Source organism: Branchiostoma belcheri, unplaced genomic scaffold (genome assembly GCF_001625305.1).
Source record: "Branchiostoma belcheri isolate BF01 breed outbred unplaced genomic scaffold, Haploidv18h27 scaffold229, whole genome shotgun sequence".
NCBI classification, from domain to species: Eukaryota; Metazoa; Chordata; class Leptocardii; order Amphioxiformes; family Branchiostomatidae; genus Branchiostoma; species Branchiostoma belcheri.
In genome coordinates, this window is record NW_017803813.1 from 235,775 (window position 1) to 254,670 (window position 18,896).

General features: G+C 44.4%; 2 protein-coding genes across 2 annotated transcripts in view; both read left to right on the forward strand.

Moving 5' to 3' along the window:
• The first annotated feature begins 886 nt into the window (after window positions 1-886).
• LOC109470522 (myosin-7-like) lies at window positions 887-13,073 on the forward strand. Its single transcript, XM_019769485.1, has 25 exons — window positions 887-1,213; window positions 1,922-2,065; window positions 2,559-2,715; window positions 3,064-3,091; window positions 3,240-3,438; window positions 3,648-3,711; window positions 3,851-3,952; window positions 4,246-4,488; window positions 4,627-4,895; window positions 5,011-5,181; window positions 5,305-5,620; window positions 5,852-5,928; window positions 6,187-6,377; window positions 6,953-7,222; window positions 7,580-7,835; window positions 7,952-8,098; window positions 8,273-8,458; window positions 8,601-8,687; window positions 8,816-8,961; window positions 9,136-10,409; window positions 10,599-10,839; window positions 10,958-11,651; window positions 11,764-11,964; window positions 12,138-12,263; window positions 12,401-13,073. Exons 1-25 carry the CDS (start codon window positions 1,013-1,015, stop codon window positions 12,407-12,409), a joined length of 5,799 nt encoding a protein of 1,932 aa, XP_019625044.1. The 5' UTR covers window positions 887-1,012; the 3' UTR covers window positions 12,410-13,073.
• A 3,593-nt stretch (window positions 13,074-16,666) lies between these two features.
• Window positions 16,667-18,896, forward strand: part of LOC109470524 (myosin-7-like) — a 14,323-nt gene continuing 12,093 nt past the window's right edge. The window contains exons 1-3 of the mRNA XM_019769488.1: window positions 16,667-16,975; window positions 17,720-17,863; window positions 18,574-18,730. Of these exons, the coding sequence (XP_019625047.1) occupies window positions 16,775-16,975; window positions 17,720-17,863; window positions 18,574-18,730 (502 nt within the window). The 5' untranslated portion in view covers window positions 16,667-16,774. The remainder of the gene's footprint in view (window positions 16,976-17,719; window positions 17,864-18,573; window positions 18,731-18,896) is intronic.

Genomic DNA, 18,896 nt, shown 5'->3' on the forward strand with positions numbered 1-18,896 from the left:
ATGATTTTGATATGGCTTGTTAACTGAACGATTGGCTATTTGAGATACTGTCATTCGCGTTTGCAGTCTCTTACATTATGTGAAAGTATTCGGCAACATTATCTTTTCCATTTATAAACTGGAAGACACAAGTTCAAGTGTCATATTCACTCATACTGGCACGTAGCGTACAAATCTACACTTCGAACCCGTTTTACTCTTACCCAAGTCCACAAAGAAAACAATAGTTCAACTCTAGTTCAAGCTGGTTACCGAAAAGCAGAAAGAAACAATGCCCCGTTCAGTTACTGCTAACATGGCTAATGTCTGCCAATTACAGAAACCTGCAGAAAACGACTATTTGATTCTTCATGACCTCCCGGAGAGAAGTTTACGATCAAGGTTAAACATTATATACAGCACCTGCTCCTCAAAATAACCAGTGGAATAGTAGAAGTCCAATGTCATGTTACATCTATCGTCCAATCAGAGCTTATACTATAGAAATCGTGCAATGGTCTTGCAGATTGTAGAGGATAATGATTACTCTTGCTATTTAAGCGGTTATAAAGGCAGCCGTCTGTGCCGTGCTATTCCGACAGCTTTCAACCATAAGGTAGGTAAGCCCTCTCCACCACACCATTTCACGGTAAATATGCTGCCAACCCTCCTGTTTAAGCTTTGAATGTCCGTCTTTGTACTCGTGTGCTATAATTCATATGCAATGTTGGTGTATGAATGAGGCTTTCTGTAGATGCACTTTTGAGTCAATTCACAACCCCATAGCATGTTGTTGAACTTCATCGAAAACTGGGTTAGCAATATACAGTATGCCAATAAAATGGTTTGGCATCAACTGGCAAAAGAAAACATGTTTCGAATTCCTCTCATTTGACCCTGCTCTCTGCTGCTTTTTTTTTCTCCAGGGCCAGAGCTGTAGCTCGTCGGACTCATCTTCTGTCTCTCCCGTTCAGCCCAGTCGGCGTGCCACTCCTTCCTGCAGGATCCTTAGCCAAGAGGAACCAGAGCCAAGATGCCGCCCAAATCCGACAAGATTTCCGACGACCCTAAGGTCTACATCTTCGGTGACACCAAGTTGCTGATGGAGCTTCGCTCCGCGCCTTACGATCCCAAGAAGAACGTCTGGGCTCCCGATGAGAAGGATGTCTTCATCGCTGTGGAGATCAAGGAAGAGAAAGGTGGCAAGGTCACGGTTCAGCTGCCTAAAGGACAGGTATGTTAAAGTAAAAACTGACAAGAAAACATTCCTATTACTGTGTAAAACTGGTGTGCAACTACACAACTCTTTGTTGGCTTTTGGCTAAAATACAACCATTCAAACTTTATTTTTAATTGTACCAAATTTGGTACCTCCCTGACATTGCACGAGACTGAACAAAGACTGAGAATAATATCTGTAGCAGTATCTGCCGTATCAGATGACTTCCGAGTATCATTTTCGTATTTCCGCTGAGATGTAAGGTAGAGTTCGCATGAAAATAGTCCGAAGTGACCCAGAGGTCAAGCGGGATATCAGATGACAGTTATCCTACCACAGTGACTTCCAAAAAAAGTACAAGGGCAAAATGTAGTACAGTCGTAAAGACTTTGGATTTGGATCATTAAACGAAATACAAATTGTAAAGCATATGTGCAACCAGTCTCTTAATAAAGATTTTTACCAACTGAACTGATGTGTTACTAATTTAATGCCTTTTAAATCTTAACTGTACACAATTGGATTTGGATCATTAAACGAAATACAAATTGTAAAGCGTATGTGCAACCAGTCTCTTAATAAAGATTTTTACCAACTGAACTGATGTGTTACTAATTTAATGCCTTTTAAATCTTAACTGTACAAAATTGTTTGGATCCATTACTAGAACGATCAAATAGACGAATGAATTGCTTCTTTCTTTTCTTTCTTTTCTATCCAAAGACCAAGGAAGTTGTCAAGGACAAGTTGGTGATGATGAACCCTCCCAAGTTCTACTGCTGCGAGGACATGGCCAACATGACCTACCTGAACGACGCCTCTGTGCTGGCGACCCTCAGGGACCGTTATGCTAATGGAATGATCTACGTAAGTGTATTATCATCAGCCAAGAGTCACGGAGGTTAAGTCGTGAAATTGTTCAATCTTTATAAAAAGTGTGCTTTTCAACCACCAATACTAACCGTTACACTGGTAGGTCGAATGCGTGCCAGCGAGAATGCCGTAATGAGATCTATAATGCGATTCAACAAACGATGCGCTGCAAAAAAAAAACTCACTTTGCATGGTTGGGAGTGGAGAGATGTTTCGTGTAAGCTTGTCACCCAGATGTAATCAGAGACACGAAAAGCATATCTGATGCCAGTCATCCAGTCAACATGTAGAATGGCCTTCTGTATAGAGTACCGACTGTAGAAGCTCAGTTGATGAAATCCGATATTCGCTCCGACTGCTAACTCCTGCATACCTGAATAAAACATTCGAAACGGAATACATTAGTTGAGATGTTAAGTAAGTTTTTTGTCGCCCCCCCCCCCCTCCAACCCCCTTCTAATACTACAACCCCCTTCTAATACTCCAGACCTACTCCGGGTTGTTCTGCGTCGTGATCAACCCCTTCAGGCGCCTTCCTCTCTACACGGAGGAAGTTGTTGGCATGTATCGTGGCAAGAGGCGTCAGGAAATGCCGCCTCACTTGTTCTCTGTGGCTGACAATGCCTACCAGAACATGCTGATCGGTGAGTTTACTAACAACGCAACATCACAATAGAAACTGGCTAGATAGCCCAACCAAAAAAAAATAGACCATTATCAATGGGAATGGGCAACAAATATAGTGCAATACTCTTGTTGCATTTTAAAGAGGTATAAATATGAAGAAGACACTGTACCGTTCTATACCCTTATATTGTGGCTTGACAGAAGCAAGTAGCAACAACCTACATACCAATAACCAATCTGTACTGTTTCCAACTACACGTAGATGTCATCAAGGCTGTTGGCCGCAAAGTGCGAAATGTCTCGTGTTTCATAAAAACGATGAACATAAATTTCGGCCTGACAATTTTATCTCTTCTCACCTACAGACAAGGTGAATCAGTCTATGTTGATCACGTGAGTATTGTCTTTGTTCTTACGAATTACGTATTAGAGGAAAATAGTATCAAAGGTTTGTCATTATCTTTTGATAGGTAGGAGGAACTATGATCTCAAGTAAACTTCTGAAATCAACACGCTAATCTTAAATCCTGTTTCAACACAGCGGCGAGTCTGGTGCTGGTAAGACTGAGAACACGAAGAAGGTTATCTCCTACTTTGCCCTGGTCGCAGCCATGGGTGGCCCCAAGAAGGTCGAGGAAGAGAAGAAGATCACCCTTGAGGACCAGATCGTGCAGACTAACCCTGTACTGGAGTCCTTCGGTAACGCCAAGACTGTCAGGAACAACAACTCCTCCCGTTTTGTAAGGACCTTTCTCATCTATTGTTGAAACATAAAACTGTCAGGCTGTTTTTGTGTTTTGTAATTTTAGACACGTTACTACGATTTACAAAGACATAGTTCTTTCTTCAAATCAACATTTTGGGTACAATCAAATTCTCTCCTTGGGAATCAGACAGAAATTTGCCATTATTGTGACGATGGATGTATCATGTTCCTGCCTTCCTGCAGGGTAAATTCATCAGGATCCACTTCAACCAGAAGGGAAAGTTGGCTGGTGCCGACATCGAGTCCTGTAAGCACGAATGTTCCTATAAAACTGGCGAAACTCTTATTTGTCAGTTGCACAGAATGTAGATATTAATTTTAAATTTCCAGTTTCGTGCTTGCTGAGGAAGAGTGATCATAATAGTGTTGGGTATCGTATTCTACAGATCTGCTGGAGAAGGTGCGTGTGATTGAGCAGCTGCCTGGTATGGAGCGTGGCTACCATATCTTCTACCAGCTGCTGTCTGCTGGATTAAAAGACGTCACAAGTAAGATGGCCTGAGCCAATTAACTGTTTTTTTTTTAATTTTATATTCTGTCTGCTGTCTACGTTATCTTATATGCCTTACATTACGAATATGTAGTCAACCACGCCAAACGTTTCGTCAAATGGACAAATAACAATTTTAATGGCAGAGATGAACAAGATGTTGTTGAAGCGCTCATTTTCGGAAGTAAATGAGGGTAAAGTAAACTGGATGGAAAGTAAGCTCACGATAGCTAATAAGTAAAAGACTACTCTGTAACACTGAGTCTTTGACAAAAATCATACATTTTATAGAAATGTGCATGATCAGCAACGACGCCCACGACTACAAGTTCTTGGAGAAGGGCGAGAAGGTCATTAAGAACGTGGACGACAAGGAGGAGATGCAGTTGACGGACGAGGCCTTCGACGTGCTGGGCTTCACCGGTGATGAGAAGACGAGCATCTACAAGCTCACGGGAGGTCTGTGCCACTTCGGCAACATGAAGTTCAAGGCCAAGCCAAGGGAGGAGCAGGCCGAATGTGACGGCACTGAGTGTGAGTCCGGAGCGCAGCTAACGTTGACCTCCAACTTGTTACTGAAGTTCTGTTAATCTTTCTGTTACGATGATTTAAAGTTTCTATAGAGGATATAATAAACAACTCATGCCCACTCTTGTCTGGACCTTTCCACAGCTGCTGACAAGTGTGCGTACCTGTACGGCCTCAACAGCGGTGAGCTGCAGAAGGGTCTGCTCAAGCCCAGGGTAAAGGTCGGCAACGAGTGGGTGGCAAAGGGCCAGAACTGCAACCAGTGTACCTACGCCGTCGGTGCCCTGGGCAAGGGTGTCTATGACAGGCTCTTCAAGTTCCTGGTCAAGCGTTGTAACGACACGCTGGACACAAAGGCTCACAGGGAGAACTTCATTGGTGTGCTGGATATTGCCGGCTTCGAGATCTTCGAGGTGTTTATTTTACATAAGAGTGAAATTTCATATATTTGAGATATGTTGTCCCTTTTCTTCCAGAGAAGATGCTATTCTTGGGAGCCACCTTATAACGTTAATTATCTCCCCACAGTTCAACAGCTTTGATCAGCTGTGCATCAACTACACCAACGAGAAGCTGCAGCAGTTCTTCAACCACCACATGTTCGTGGAGGAGCAGGATGAGTACAAGAGGGAGGGAATCGAGTGGGAGACCATCGACTTCGGTATGGACTTGGCCAAGACCCTGGCTCTGATCGAGAAGGTGAGCAACAAAAATGACAAAGTTAGATGGAGATTGTATATTGTGATTCTTACTTTATAATTGTGATATATCATTCTTGTATTTCTAGAATCAAGTTTTCAAATATGTTATGCTTGTGTTTAGCCTCTGGGTATCCTGGCCATTCTGGAGGAGCAGACTATGTTCCCCAAATCCAATGACAAAACCTTCATCGACAAGCTGCGCGACCAGCACTTGGGCAAGCACACCAGCTTCCTGAAGCCAAAGAAGCCCAAGATCCCCAAGTACGAGGGTCACTTCGATCTGGCTCACTACGCCGGCAACGTGACATACAACATCTGCGGCTGGCTGGAGAAGAACAAGGACCCCATGAACGAGACTGTGGTCGCCTGTTTCAAGAGGTCCTCAAACGAACTGCTGAAGGAGCTCTGGGAAAACTTCCAAACTGCAGAAGATGCAGGTTAGAAATCTCTATTATACAGCACATCTGCTTTATTTTACCAATACTAGACTTGATAGCAATTTATATGTTCCATATATTGTTAGAACATTTCTATTTCCTGTCACCTTTCTTGAAGCGATCTTAGAATAGCTCTGTCGTTCAAGATAGTGGAATATTTTATGAACCATATGCCTCAACTATGCTGAAAACTATTACCATGTGTTCTTACAATGTGATTTCCACACATAGTAACCGATACGAAGAAGCAAGCAGGTGGAAAGGGCAAGAAGGGTGGAGCTTTCCAGACCGCCTCTGCTACCCACAGGGTAAGGCGTAAATCATAAATCATAGAGTCGAAATAATTCAGGGTATGATACACAGATAAATTATCTGTATTTATTATAGGGATAATTATTATTTAACGTTAGCTGCTTTCCTTGTAGTGATGTTACAATCTATTTGAAGCAACATAATTCGTTTTTCACTTTTATCAATATTACTCATTATTTGCCGAGTTCGGTAATCTTGTTAGTGATGAAATACTGCCGGAGGTAAAGTTATATCCTTTAACTTCTTGACTATAGGAGCAGCTGGCTAGGCTGATGGCCACTCTGCACATCACCTACCCCCACTTCGTGCGCTGTATCATCCCCAACGAGATTAAGACGGCAGGTGTGTTGGACAACCCCTTGGTGATGCACCAGCTGACTTGTAACGGTGTACTCGAGGGTATCCGTATCTGCCAGAAGGGCTTCCCCAACAAGATGATCTTCAAGTAAGGAAATATTCTATTGACGTTTTTCATAATGATATTATCCTGTATGTTTTGTGTGATATCAGTGAGGACGACCCCTTATCTGAAACGCAACTATATGAACAGTCACATCATTTGCCTTTTTTTTTTATAATATGCTGTAGTGAGCAATACCCACTGATTGTACAATGACTCAATCAGTGGGCAATCAGTGGCTCACAGCTGCCAAGTTCTCAATTGCAATGAAGGAGGTGTCGATGGACTCTGACTTTGAAGGACTGCAGTCCGTTGTTGTTGATGTTGCCCACAATGGAGTCTGGGAGTTGGTTCCAGATCTGAACTCCAGAGTGGATAAAGGTCCGGCCGGTGGAGCTGGTTCTAAATACCGGTTGTGCAAGTGCGTGGGTTGTACATGTACTTTGCACAAAATTTGCATCGCTTAAGTTAATATCAGCAGAGGCTGAAATTCTCCTATAGCAGAGGCTGAAATTCTCCATGACTATACAGCCATAGCTGAAGCTGTAGGGCTACTATCAGCTTTACCATGGTCTATTGGAGGTCATACATAACCCCAACACCAATATCCTCCAACACAGGGAGTTCAGGCAGCGTTACAAGCCTCTTAACCCCGTCATGGCCAAGCAAGTGGAAGACGACAGGGAGTGCTGCGTCAAGCTACTGGAGCAGTCCGGTCTGTCCAAGGAGTGCTACGGCGTGGGCACGACGAAGATTTTCTTCAAGGCCGGCCAGGTGGCCAAACTAGAGGACATCCGTGACGCCAAACTGGCCGTCATCATTACCATCATTCAGCAGCGTGTCAGGGGCAAACTACAGCGCCTTGCCTACCAAGTACTCCAGGACCAGAGGTAAGGTCCTATCCAGAAGTCATGTATCAGCATATCACACTGCGACTGAAAGATCATTCTCTTACTAACGCTAAAATATCCTAAAAAGTAATTCTACCTAAAATGTTGCAACAGTTCGGACCATCACAATTCTCTGAACAATGAAATCTATCTTTCAATTTATCCAAATTCTACACGACTTATTATGGAGGGACTTCCTGAAGATGCTCTCTTGGCCTTCATCACACTTACACTTATGCTTACAGTGACGCTAGACACCACTACACGTATGATTAGAGTCGTCACAGACACCACTGCACGTATGCTTACAATGGCCCTAGACCCCACTACACTTATGATAATGTCTAATCTTCTTAGGGCTGCCCTGAAGATGTTGCAGCGTAACGTCCGTAACTGGATGAGCCTGCGCAACTGGGACTGGTGGAAGCTGTTCTGCACCATCAAGCCCCTGCTGTCTCAGTCCCGGGCAGATGAGGAGCTCCGTGCCAAGGAGGAGGAGCTGGGCGAGCTCAAGGAAGAAGTGGAGAAGGAAGAAACCACGATGGCTGAGATTCAGCAGAAACTCACCGTGGTCGAGCAGGAGAAGAATGAGCTCGCCGGCCAACTGTCTGCGGTACGTAGCGAAATGCTTATCACAATAGCGAATGTGTCTAACATACGTATTGCTCGTAGCACATCTTTAAAACCTTACCTTGTTAGTAATGTAGAATGATGTACTTCTGTCCACAGGAACAAACCAACACGGGTGACATCGCCGACAGGGCAGAGAACCTGATTAAGAACAAGGCTGATCTGGAGCAGAAGATTGTGGACTACAAAGAGCTTCTGCAGGAAGAGGAGTCCAAGAATACTTCTCTAAGCGCCGCCAAACGCAAGGTATGTTCCATACTTTTACGATCATCCTCAATGTAATTGGTCAACTACCATGAAGTTCCAAATAATAGTTTTAGCAATGCAAGAAAACAAGAACAACCCAGAGCAAAGTGAATTTCATAGTCTACTTTAATCGCCTGATGCAGTTCCTCTAAGAGTGTATGATTTACTTAATAGGTCGAGGGAGAGGTGGACAACCTGAAGAAGGACCTGGAGGAGCTGGAGAAGACTCTGCAGAAGGTGGAGAAGGAAACTCGCGGTGTGGAGAACAGGGTTCGCACCACCTCCGAGGAGCTGGCAGCCCAGGAGGACCAGATCGCCAAGCTGTCCAAGGAGAAGGCTAAGCTGGAACAGCTCAATGCCGTAAGTAAAATTCTTCGTCTTCATAAACATGCAAATATAGAAGTAGACGATCATTGTTTTAGGTAGAGATTTTAACTGTCTATAAGTCAGAGTTTAAAACATGAGATTTTCACATCTTTCACACTTATTAACATTCCCACAGACCACCTTGGAGGACCTGCAGAAGGAGGAAGACAAGGTCAACAACCTCAGCAAGCTCAAGGCCAAGCTCGAGCAGCAACTGGATGATGTACGTTTCTAGATCATAGTTCGCCATTTTCATACTTTGACAGACGCTTGTACTTGTTAGTGATGTTTCTTTACTTATTGCAAATGGTACAAAGCGGTTCTTAACATTCCGTGTTATCTTACACACAGCTGGAGGAGAACCTGGATCGCGAGAAGAAGGCGCGTGCCGAGGCCGAGAGGCTGAAGAGGAAGCTGGAGGGTGACCTGAAGGCCGCTCAGGAGAGTTTGGGAGGTCTGGAGAACGAGAAGGCCGACCTGGAGGAGCGCATTAAGAAGTAGGTTTGACTGAAAACACTCAACAACATTCGAAACATACTAAGGCTGTTACTTTGTTGATACTGATTCGAGATTCTGAAGCTTTTTGCTTATAAAAATCATTAATATGATATAATATCAACAGTAAACGTAAGGAGCATATTTAATTGCGATTTTCTGTGTCATCCAAACAGGAAGGAGTTCGAAATCAAGGGCCTTGAGGCTAAGCTGGAGGACGAACAGTCTCTTGTCACTTCCCTGCAGAAGAAGATCAAGGAACTCCAGGGCCGCATCGAGGAGCTTGAGCAGGAGCTCGAGGCCGAGAGGAACGCCCGCGCCAAGGTCGATAAGCAGAGGGCTGACCTGGCTCGCGAGCTCGAGGATCTGGGAGACCGTCTGGAGGAGGCTGGTGGCGCCACCGCCGCCCAGGCTGAGGTCAACAAGAAGCGCGAAGTCGAGCTGCAGAAACTCCGCCGCGAACTGGAGGAGTCCAACATGCAGCATGAGGCTACCGTCGCTGCCCTCAGGAAGAAGCTGTCCGACGCCACTGCTGAGCTTAGCGAGCAAGTAGAGAACTTGCAGCGCGTCAAGGCTAAGCTGGAGAAGGAGAAAACCACCCTCAAGATGGAAGTCGATGACCTGGCTACCAATGTCGAGGCTATCACAAAGGGCAAGCTGAACGTGGAGAAGGCAAACCGCGGTCTCGAGGAGCAGATCGCCGAGGCCAACGTCAAGATCGAGGAGTCCGGAAGGCTAATCCAAGAACTTACGTCTCTGAAATCTCGTCTGGAGACAGAGAATAGTGAAATCAGCCGCCAGCTCGAGGAGTCCGAGAGCCAGTGCAGCCAGCTGGCCCGCGCCAAGAGCATGCTGAACCAGCAGCTCGAGGAGCTGAAGCGCCAGCTTGAGGAGGAGACCAAGGCCAAGAACCACCTGGCTCACCAACTGCGTGCTGCCCAGCACGACTGCGATACTCTGAAGGTACAGCTGGAAGAGGAGCAGGAAGGCAAGGCTGAGATCCAGCGTGCCCTGTCCAAGGCCAACACAGAGGTCACTGCCTGGCGTGCCAAGTACGAGTCCGACGCCATCCAGCGCGCTGAGGAGCTGGAGGATGCTAAGAAGAAGCTGGCTGCTCGCCTGCAGGATGCTGAGGAACAGGTGGAGGCCGCCAACGCCAAGTGCAGCTCTCTGGAGAAGGCCAAGAACAGGCTGGCCGGCGAGGTCGAGGACCTCATGATCGACGTTGAGCGAGCCAACGCCGCGGCAGCTCAGCTGGAGAAGAGGCAGCGTCTGCTTGACAAGCAGATCGCCGAGTGGAAGACCAAGTGCGAGGAAATCAGCGCTGAGCTGGAGACCTCTACCAAGGAGGCCCGTGCCTATGCCAACGAGCTGTACAAGCTGAAGGGCAAATATGAGGAAACCATGGAGGCTCTTGAGAACCTCAAGAAGGAGAACAAGGCTTTGCACGGTACGCTAAACGCAATACCTGTTTTAAAGATTTGTAATTTAGCAATGTAGCTTTCTGGTACATTTGTTTTCCGACTAATAGGGGAATCGCCAAATTACAGACGTTCCAAAGAATTATGTCATGAACTGATGTTTTAGATGCAGGACGTTATTTCGCCATTTTGACATTTATTTCTACGTCTCTTCACAGACGAAATCCACGAGCTGACCGACCATCTTGGAGAGGGCGGAAAGACAGTCCACGAGCTTGAAAAGGCCAAGAAGCGCCTGGAAGTAGAGAAGGAGGAACTACAAACCGGTCTTGAGGAGGCAGAGGGTTCACTGGAGGTGGAGGAGGGCAAGGTCCTGCGTGTCCAGCTCGAGTTGTCTCAGCTCAAGGCTGACATCGACCGCAGGCTGGCCGAGAAGGACGAGGAGTTCGAGAACACACGGTAGGTAATCTCATTAATTTGGTTTTGTTTCCCAAGCCAATTCTAATGAAAATTAACACAACGCTCTAATATTTTCCCCGTGACGTATATTTGCAACGTCGTATATTGTTCATTACAGCAAGAACCACCAGAGGGCGTTGGATGCCCTGCAGACCACCCTGGACGTAGAAACCAAGGGAAGGAACGAGGCTGTCAGGGCCAAGAAGAAGCTGGAGGCTGATGTGAATGAGGTCGAGGCCGCCTTGGAAAACGCCACAAAGGCCAACAACGAGGCCAGGAAGACCATCAACAAGCTCCAGAACCAGATTCAGGAAGTCCAGGCTCAAATCGACGACGAACAGAGGGCACGTGAGGAGGCTCGCGAGCATCTCGCCATGTCCGAGCGCCGCTCCAACATGTTAGGGGCTGAGCTCGAAGAGCTCCGCAATGCCCTGGACCAGGCCGAGAGGGCACGCAAGATGACCGAGGCCGAGCTTGTGGAGTCTTCCGACCGCGTCGGCGAGCTGTCTGCACAGAACACATCTCTGGCTGGCCACAAGAGGAAGCTGGAGGGTGAGATCCAGACCCTGCAGGCTGAGCTGGACGAGGTTATGGCTGAGCACAGGCAGACCGAGGAGAAGGCAAAGAAGGCCATTGCTGATGCGGCACGTATCTCAGAAGACCTGAAACAGGAACAGGAACACACCGCTCACATCGAGAAGAGTAAGAAGAACCTGGAAGCCGCCATCAAGGACCTGCAGAGGAGACTGGACGAGGCTGAGGCCATCGCCCTGAAGGGTGGGAAGCGCGCACTGCAGAAGCTGGAGGCCAGGGTAAGAACATTATGAATATGTGAAAGAGTTCACTTTGCACGTATCCCCATGTAGCAATGTAAAGCTGCTTTGATTTAAGAGAAGAATCTTATCAGAGTGTTTCGAAACACAGGTCCGTGACCTCGAGGCAGAACTTGACACCGAGCAGAGGCGCCACCAGGAGACACTGAAGAACCTGAGGAAGAACGAGCGCCGTCTCAAGGAGCTGAGCTTCCAGGCCGACGAGGACCGCAAGAAGGAGGAGCGCATGCAGGAGATGGTCGAGAAGCTGCAACTGAAGATCAAGTCTTACAAGAGACAAGTGGAGGAGGCTGTATGTAATGCCTTATGTTCTATAATTTGAACCAGCATTTTTTAATACCACAAAAGACCTAGAGATAGTGGAACTGGTTTGAACCTTCATTTTGAGAAAATATAAAGATATCGATGGTATTTATCATTTGGTTCTTACTTAACTGTAATAAATATTTATCTGTAAATTTACAGGAGGAACAAGCCAACGTTAACCTGGCCAAGTGGCGCAAGACCCAGCACGATCTGGAGGATGCCCAGGAGAGGGCCGAGATGGCCGAGTCCGCCCTGGGCAAGATGCGCGCCCAGCACCGCGCTGCCGTAAGTCACTAGCTAGAAACTCTAAAATATAATACTGATTCATGTTTAAAATGTGAGAAATTACGAAAAGAAACGGTTGCCTTGACAGTGGGCAGTTTCGTCACTTTGTAACCGACTTTTTCTTCTTTTTTTTCCAGCACAAGTAGAAGCCCGGTCTCCGTCAGCTGTAAACCATGGTAGCATAAGTAACCGACTGCGTACACGGCTTAATAGAAAATCCAGTATTACAGTAACTGCTCTGTGTGATCCGTTCACTTTACCAGCGATGTACCACATCTGGGGGCCCCAACGCACGCACTCTTGTTACTGACACAGCACCTAGACGGGAGTATCGCTGGGGGAGGTATTGAACCGATCGCTACAGTTTATTGTAATCTATCATATGGTTTGCTTACTTACATCTACAGAACAACTTTGTCTTGCACAACATTACCTACCCGTTCTTGTATATCGTCTTCGCCTGTGAAGCATCTAAACGTTAAGTGACCGATCTGTATTATTAGACAGTTGATTACACGTTTATGTCTGTTTATGATATGTCTATGTATAGCTCATGAATAAAGTAAAAAACATCGGAACTATCTTCCAAAAAACTACACGGACTTGGGACTGGTGACAGGAAGAGCCTAGCAGCCCTACATTCAACGTCAACCTGATTCACCGTGGTGCAATTCTGGAAGATAATGGTGTATATGTACGTGTATCTCTTCCGGGACCACTAAGTAGTCTTAGAGATGCGTTTGGGAAATGTATGGTTTGTGACGTGTATGGTTGCTTCGTTGCACTTGATACTGATTAAACTTCTTTGAAGAAATCTATGACTCAGATTCATCCTTGTTTCCAATATCAGCACATATCTTAATATTTAAGCATAGATGATTTTGAGCACCTTACGTGTAAGATATTATATTCAGGTATTAGTAAGTATTGTCCTGGTGAACTCGTATCACTATCAGAAGTAGATTACAACGTAGGCGAGCTATCCATAAATATTCTGCTATAGATAGCTATTGCATTTGGCAACTAATGCCGATGAAAGAGTCATTGCAAGATTTTAACAATACATACAATGAGCAAGGCCACTTCATTCGAACATCACGCTAAATAAGGGTCTAAACAGAAGGAAGACTAAACTAAACTAACAAAAAGAACCGTGACAATAAGACCAACAAAGAAGAAAGGACTTGGAGGAGGACTATACGACAGCCTACTAGGCATACTCTAAATTACGCTAGATACCTGTTAAACTGCCTGTACTTTTGTAGCTTAAAATGGATCCGGACAAAAGCATTCTACCTTGTTAATATACAAGAAAATAATCATTTACTACCCCCAGATCCACACTAAAAACTGGTAATAATATATAAGTATAAAAATTCATGCCAAATGAACTGAGGAGTTCTTATTATGGCCTATCATCGATCAAAGAAAAGCGTGTAACTCTAACAAATGATTCTACCGGCTCATAACCAACATAACCCCTGCCTCGTATAGTATAGTAGTACAAGCTATCTCGTAATCACTTAATATGTTGGAGAATCTGTATTTATTCACTGAAACCTGTAGTGAAACGTACGCCAATTTACATATTCCTCAGGGCTATCATTAAAACGACTTATCATAATAAAACTGCAACAAACGACACAGAAAGGGGATTAAAATATCTCCTAAACTGACACCACAATGTACCAATGCTAGGTATTCACCTCGCGCTTGGATAAACATGAACTCAGCCACATTCACATATGCTGTGGTATAGCAAGGAAAATAATAGTACTTGAACAGTCAGACATAACAGAATAATTTCCAACTGGTTGACGTAGAATCATGTAACAAGTAGGTTCAACTTTAAAGATAAAATTAATGAACATTTTACCAGATGAACGAGGCACCTACAACACACATAAGTTTAACATCATGTATCATTGCAACGAAATTGAGTACATACCTCCAGCTTGAAGAGTGATGTCCCTTGAACATTGTCACCGTGTCTTCGTGTATGTTGAAATCAGCGCAGTCAACCTGGGAGTGAAGAACGTCAAATTAAACATTTAAAAAAGGCAGGCCCTTCATGGTCAACGAATGGAACAAATCTATTAGAAGAAGTCTTCATCAGCAAATGTCTTCACAGCTATCGAGTTACCTCTCCACATTTTTAGGACAGCCGGAATGCTGACCGGTATTGACGAGCGCATCTGTGACAACGGGATTACTTGAACTTGAAACTTGAATTTCTAACACCGAATCGTCAGCTTACTGAATATCAGCTTGTGATAATTGCCTTGTAGCTAGTTGCCGAACACGTAGCTAGTAGCATATCACTTTCAACAACTTTGAACCAATGAATGATTCTGAGATTAAAAGAAAGCTCATATCGGGAGGAATACACTGGACAAATAGATAATCTTAAACCTATATTGTTAAGAACAAAGCAACATTATTCAAAGAATATCACAGTGTTAGTTATCATGGCGGCGATTTAGATATAGCAATGGTCAACTGCTACTATTGTAAAACCACTAACAGGTGCTGCAAAGATCTTCCCATGTGTCGTGCCAAAGTCGTATCTTTATAGACAGTTTAACAGGTTCGCTACATCATAAACTGTGTCTCTGTGCTAAAGCATAGCGACACCATTTTGAGATGCTGAAGAATTTGACAGCTAAATTTGGTCCACGTATGGCATATATGTGTTTCCCGTCAGTCATCTACAGTCAGACCATCACATACCAGCCTCCACCAATCACAACGCGTTTCTCTATTTTAAGCGGCTGTCTTTGAAGAATTTAAGATGACAGATGATACAGTAATGATACTCATCATGAATACTTTCTCAATGACATTTAAAAGTAATTTTGTATGCATATGCTTTAAGCTAGTAGACGAGGATGCTTAAGAGCACGTCTTTTCAACTTTTCGTTACTGTTTGATTGTAACTAATACAACACAAATAGATCTTGGTAAAACATCTATTTAGACATCCTTCCATCTCGATGCTGCTAATAGCATAACGTTATTCTTAACTCTGAAGCTAACGCTACTTTTAAATGAACAGAACAATACATACAACCTAAAATATGAAATATACGGAGTACGAAAGTTACTTTACTATGCTAAGCGCAAATTAAATGTGTCAAACATTATAAACTATCACTACTCGCGCATCCACAGACCTTAACAGAAAGCTATACATTTACCGTAGTACAAGCATCGATAATTGTCTCAGTACACTTTAAGTTTAAAATGATCGCTGAAACTACGGTACTTACCGAGACGTTTGCCAGTTGGGTATCTTGGGTCTGAGCAACGTTGACTTTGACTCCTCTTGGTAATACACACAAAAGTTCAAGTTCAAATGGGCTTCGGAGAGAAGATGAGCCGAACGAGCTCTATTCCGTGAGATACATGCGGGGGTTTGGGGGACAGGAATGTGATGTATGTTTCTTGACCGAAAAATGCGATGAATGTTTTTCTAGCAGACTTGTATGTTTTTCTAGGCACCATTTTCTAAAAGTGGATGCATTTCTCTGGCGACTCGCCGTCTGACAGAGACTTGTCAGCTGCAGAAGTGATCAGCACACTTAACTCATCTGGAAACGTAGGAAGAAACATTTAGGTAGTGTGCTTCGACAAACTGTAGTTTAGCAATGTGCGTGTCCAAATGTAATACCTCTTTACTTTAGTGACAACTCAAAATCAATTTAACAACAACCGCTTTGTCTCTCTTTGCATCCTGTCGCTATATAGAAAATGTATACGTAACCATATCATGATTTTGACACAGCATAACCTAAACAGAGCACATTACTCCACGGAAAATGTGAATGCTCTCAGTGTGCCTTTTTGGCAATCATAGAAACAAAGGTCAAAAGTTTAAGACTTGTTCAGTCTTTTAACTGGACTACACAGGATGCACCTGTTCCTTTTCGTCATGCTCGGACTAAATCAATACACCAATGGCAATGGCTTTGCCGCACGCTCTCGATCAATCAGAGCTCGCGGATTTGAACATGAGCTGTGGACTTGCAGAATGGCATGAATGTGATTACCTTGACACTTCCCGCCGTTATAAAGGCTCCCGCCCCTCCGTGTCCACTCCGACAGCTTCTAACCGAAAGGTAGAGAGCACGTTATCTGCACTTTTGCTGTGGGTTGGCTTTTTAGAGTCGAGAGTAACGTTGTTTTTTTTTCTTATTGTGAAGAATAATCTTATGCATGCCGTTTAAATTTCCACTGAAAATGTAACATTTCCAGTTAACACTGCGGTTCCTAATGTAATTTGCATGGGAGAGGGAGAGACAGGTCAGGACTAGAGCCAGGAACGATTTTGCCAAAGATTTTCCTGGAATGGACACTTTCCGGAATTGAAGTTTTTTTTGTCTTCTCCCTGTCTATCTCTCCAGGGCCTAGAGCTGTAGCTCGTCGGACTCATCTTCTGTCTCTCCCGTTCAGCCCAGTCGGCGTGCCACTCCTTCCTGCAGGATCCTTAGCCAAGAGGAACCAGAGCCAAGATGCCGCCCAAGTCCGACAAGATCTCCGACGACCCTCGGGTCTACATCTTCGGTGACACCAAGTTGCTGATGGAGCTCCGCTCCGCGCCTTACGATCCCAAGAAGAACGTCTGGGCTCCCGATGATAAGGATGTCTTCATCGCTGTGGAGATCAAGGAAGAGAAGGGCGATAAGATCACGGTTCAGTTGCCAAAGGGACAAGTAAGTATATACTCGTGTTCCGCCCTATGTGAAATCCTGGCAATGATGCGTGTACATGTACTTCAACATAGACTTGGCCTAGATTAGAGACATTTGATGGTTGCATCATTGATCATCCAAAGTAACTCACAGGCATACAAAGGTGCTAAAAAGAAACAGCTTTATGACTAAAACCCCTTACTTTGTATGTGACAAAAGTGACTACTTGAAATCTGACATGCGAAAGTCAAGACAAAGGGGCCAAAGGGCAAGGCCACATGCCAGACATTCTCCCTGACCATATCATTTTCATTATTTCTGCTGAGGACCGAATTACTAGTAACCCCAAAATAGCGGGCCTAACCAAAGACCAAACGGGGCATTTGACGACACCTATAAAATCAAGGACAGTAATATGAATGCAAACTTGAATTTTTTTCCAATTTTAATTTTCAAACGTCTTGTCCACTTCTCCTGTGTGTATTAATGTATTTAACTATAAAACAGAAAGGAAAACAAAAACAGCAAAAAAAGGCTAAATGATACCCGTAACAATTGACAAGGAAGAAGACTATGTTGTATTCGGTGTAATATAGCTAGCTGCCGCCGCGCCGCGTGCCGGTTATACCGGCTATACAGATACAGATGCTTGCCAATAAGCTCTATTTAGTTTCCTTCCTAGTTGCTTCTCTGCTTTCTGGCTTTGTTGTAGAAAATACAGATATAGCTAACAACATTGGACTCTTTCTTTTATATTTTCTATAGACCAAGGAAGTTGCCAAGGACAAGATAGTGATGATGAACCCTCCCAAGTTCGTCTGCTGCGAGGACATGGCCAACATGACCTTCCTGAACGACGCCTCTGTGCTGGCGACCCTCAGGGACCGTTATGCTAATGGAATGATCTACGTAAGTGGTGACGTCAACTTCAGAGTTTTGAGCCATTTAAAGTACGAAAACGTTGAATGTCAATTGAGACCATTTTTGCCCAAAAGACAAAATCACATCAAAAAGACAAAACATGAGACAAAGATAAAGGGGCAAAAACTGTTGTCTAAATAATCCATTGCTACATTAAAGTTTAAAAAGATCCTTCTTTAACAAACACGTTTACTTAACGAATGAGCAGTTGGCATGGATTGACACCAGGCAGGCAGACGACAGGCAGACAGAGAAAAAGAAAAGAATGCGGCGGACATTCTGTGACAGGAATAACCTCTAGGGCATTCCAGTCATGACCTGATGGTGCCATCAGACACATGGCGCCACTCCATCAAGTTGGTCATGCACAACATCCAGGACAGAAATAGACCAGCTTTTTTCTGTGTAATCTGACACGACAGATATGAAAACAAACAAAACATGGCCTATTATTCGAAACAGTTTCATCTAATCTTACCACGTAGGAGCTTGTGCTCATTTTGTTCTTTGAGAGCCACTCTGATCTATTTGCCTTCACGGGAATTCTGTATGTTTTAGTCTGCGTCAACCCGAGATATCCCTCGAACTTTATACAAACAAGTTCAATAAATATTCTAAATACTGCCTCGTATGTCTAATACGTACTACCATTTGCTATTCACATCCGCGTAATGCTGTTGTTTCCTCTACTACTCCAGACCTACTCCGGGTTGTTCTGCGTCGTGATCAACCCCTTCAGGCGTCTTCCTCTCTACACGGAGGAGGTTGTGTCCATGTACCGTGGCAAGAGGCGTCAGGAAATGCCGCCTCACTTGTTCTCTGTGGCTGACAATGCCTACCAGAACATGCTGATCGGTATGTGCAACATATTGTATTCTTAAACATCATTATATGGAATTATATCAAATTACAATCCAACGCAAGTCCTTCATTTCTATCTTGTAATAAATCAAGCAAGAAGTGTGGCCTCTAAAGTATTCGTTTCTCTTCGCAGACAAGGTGAACCAGTCTATGTTTGATC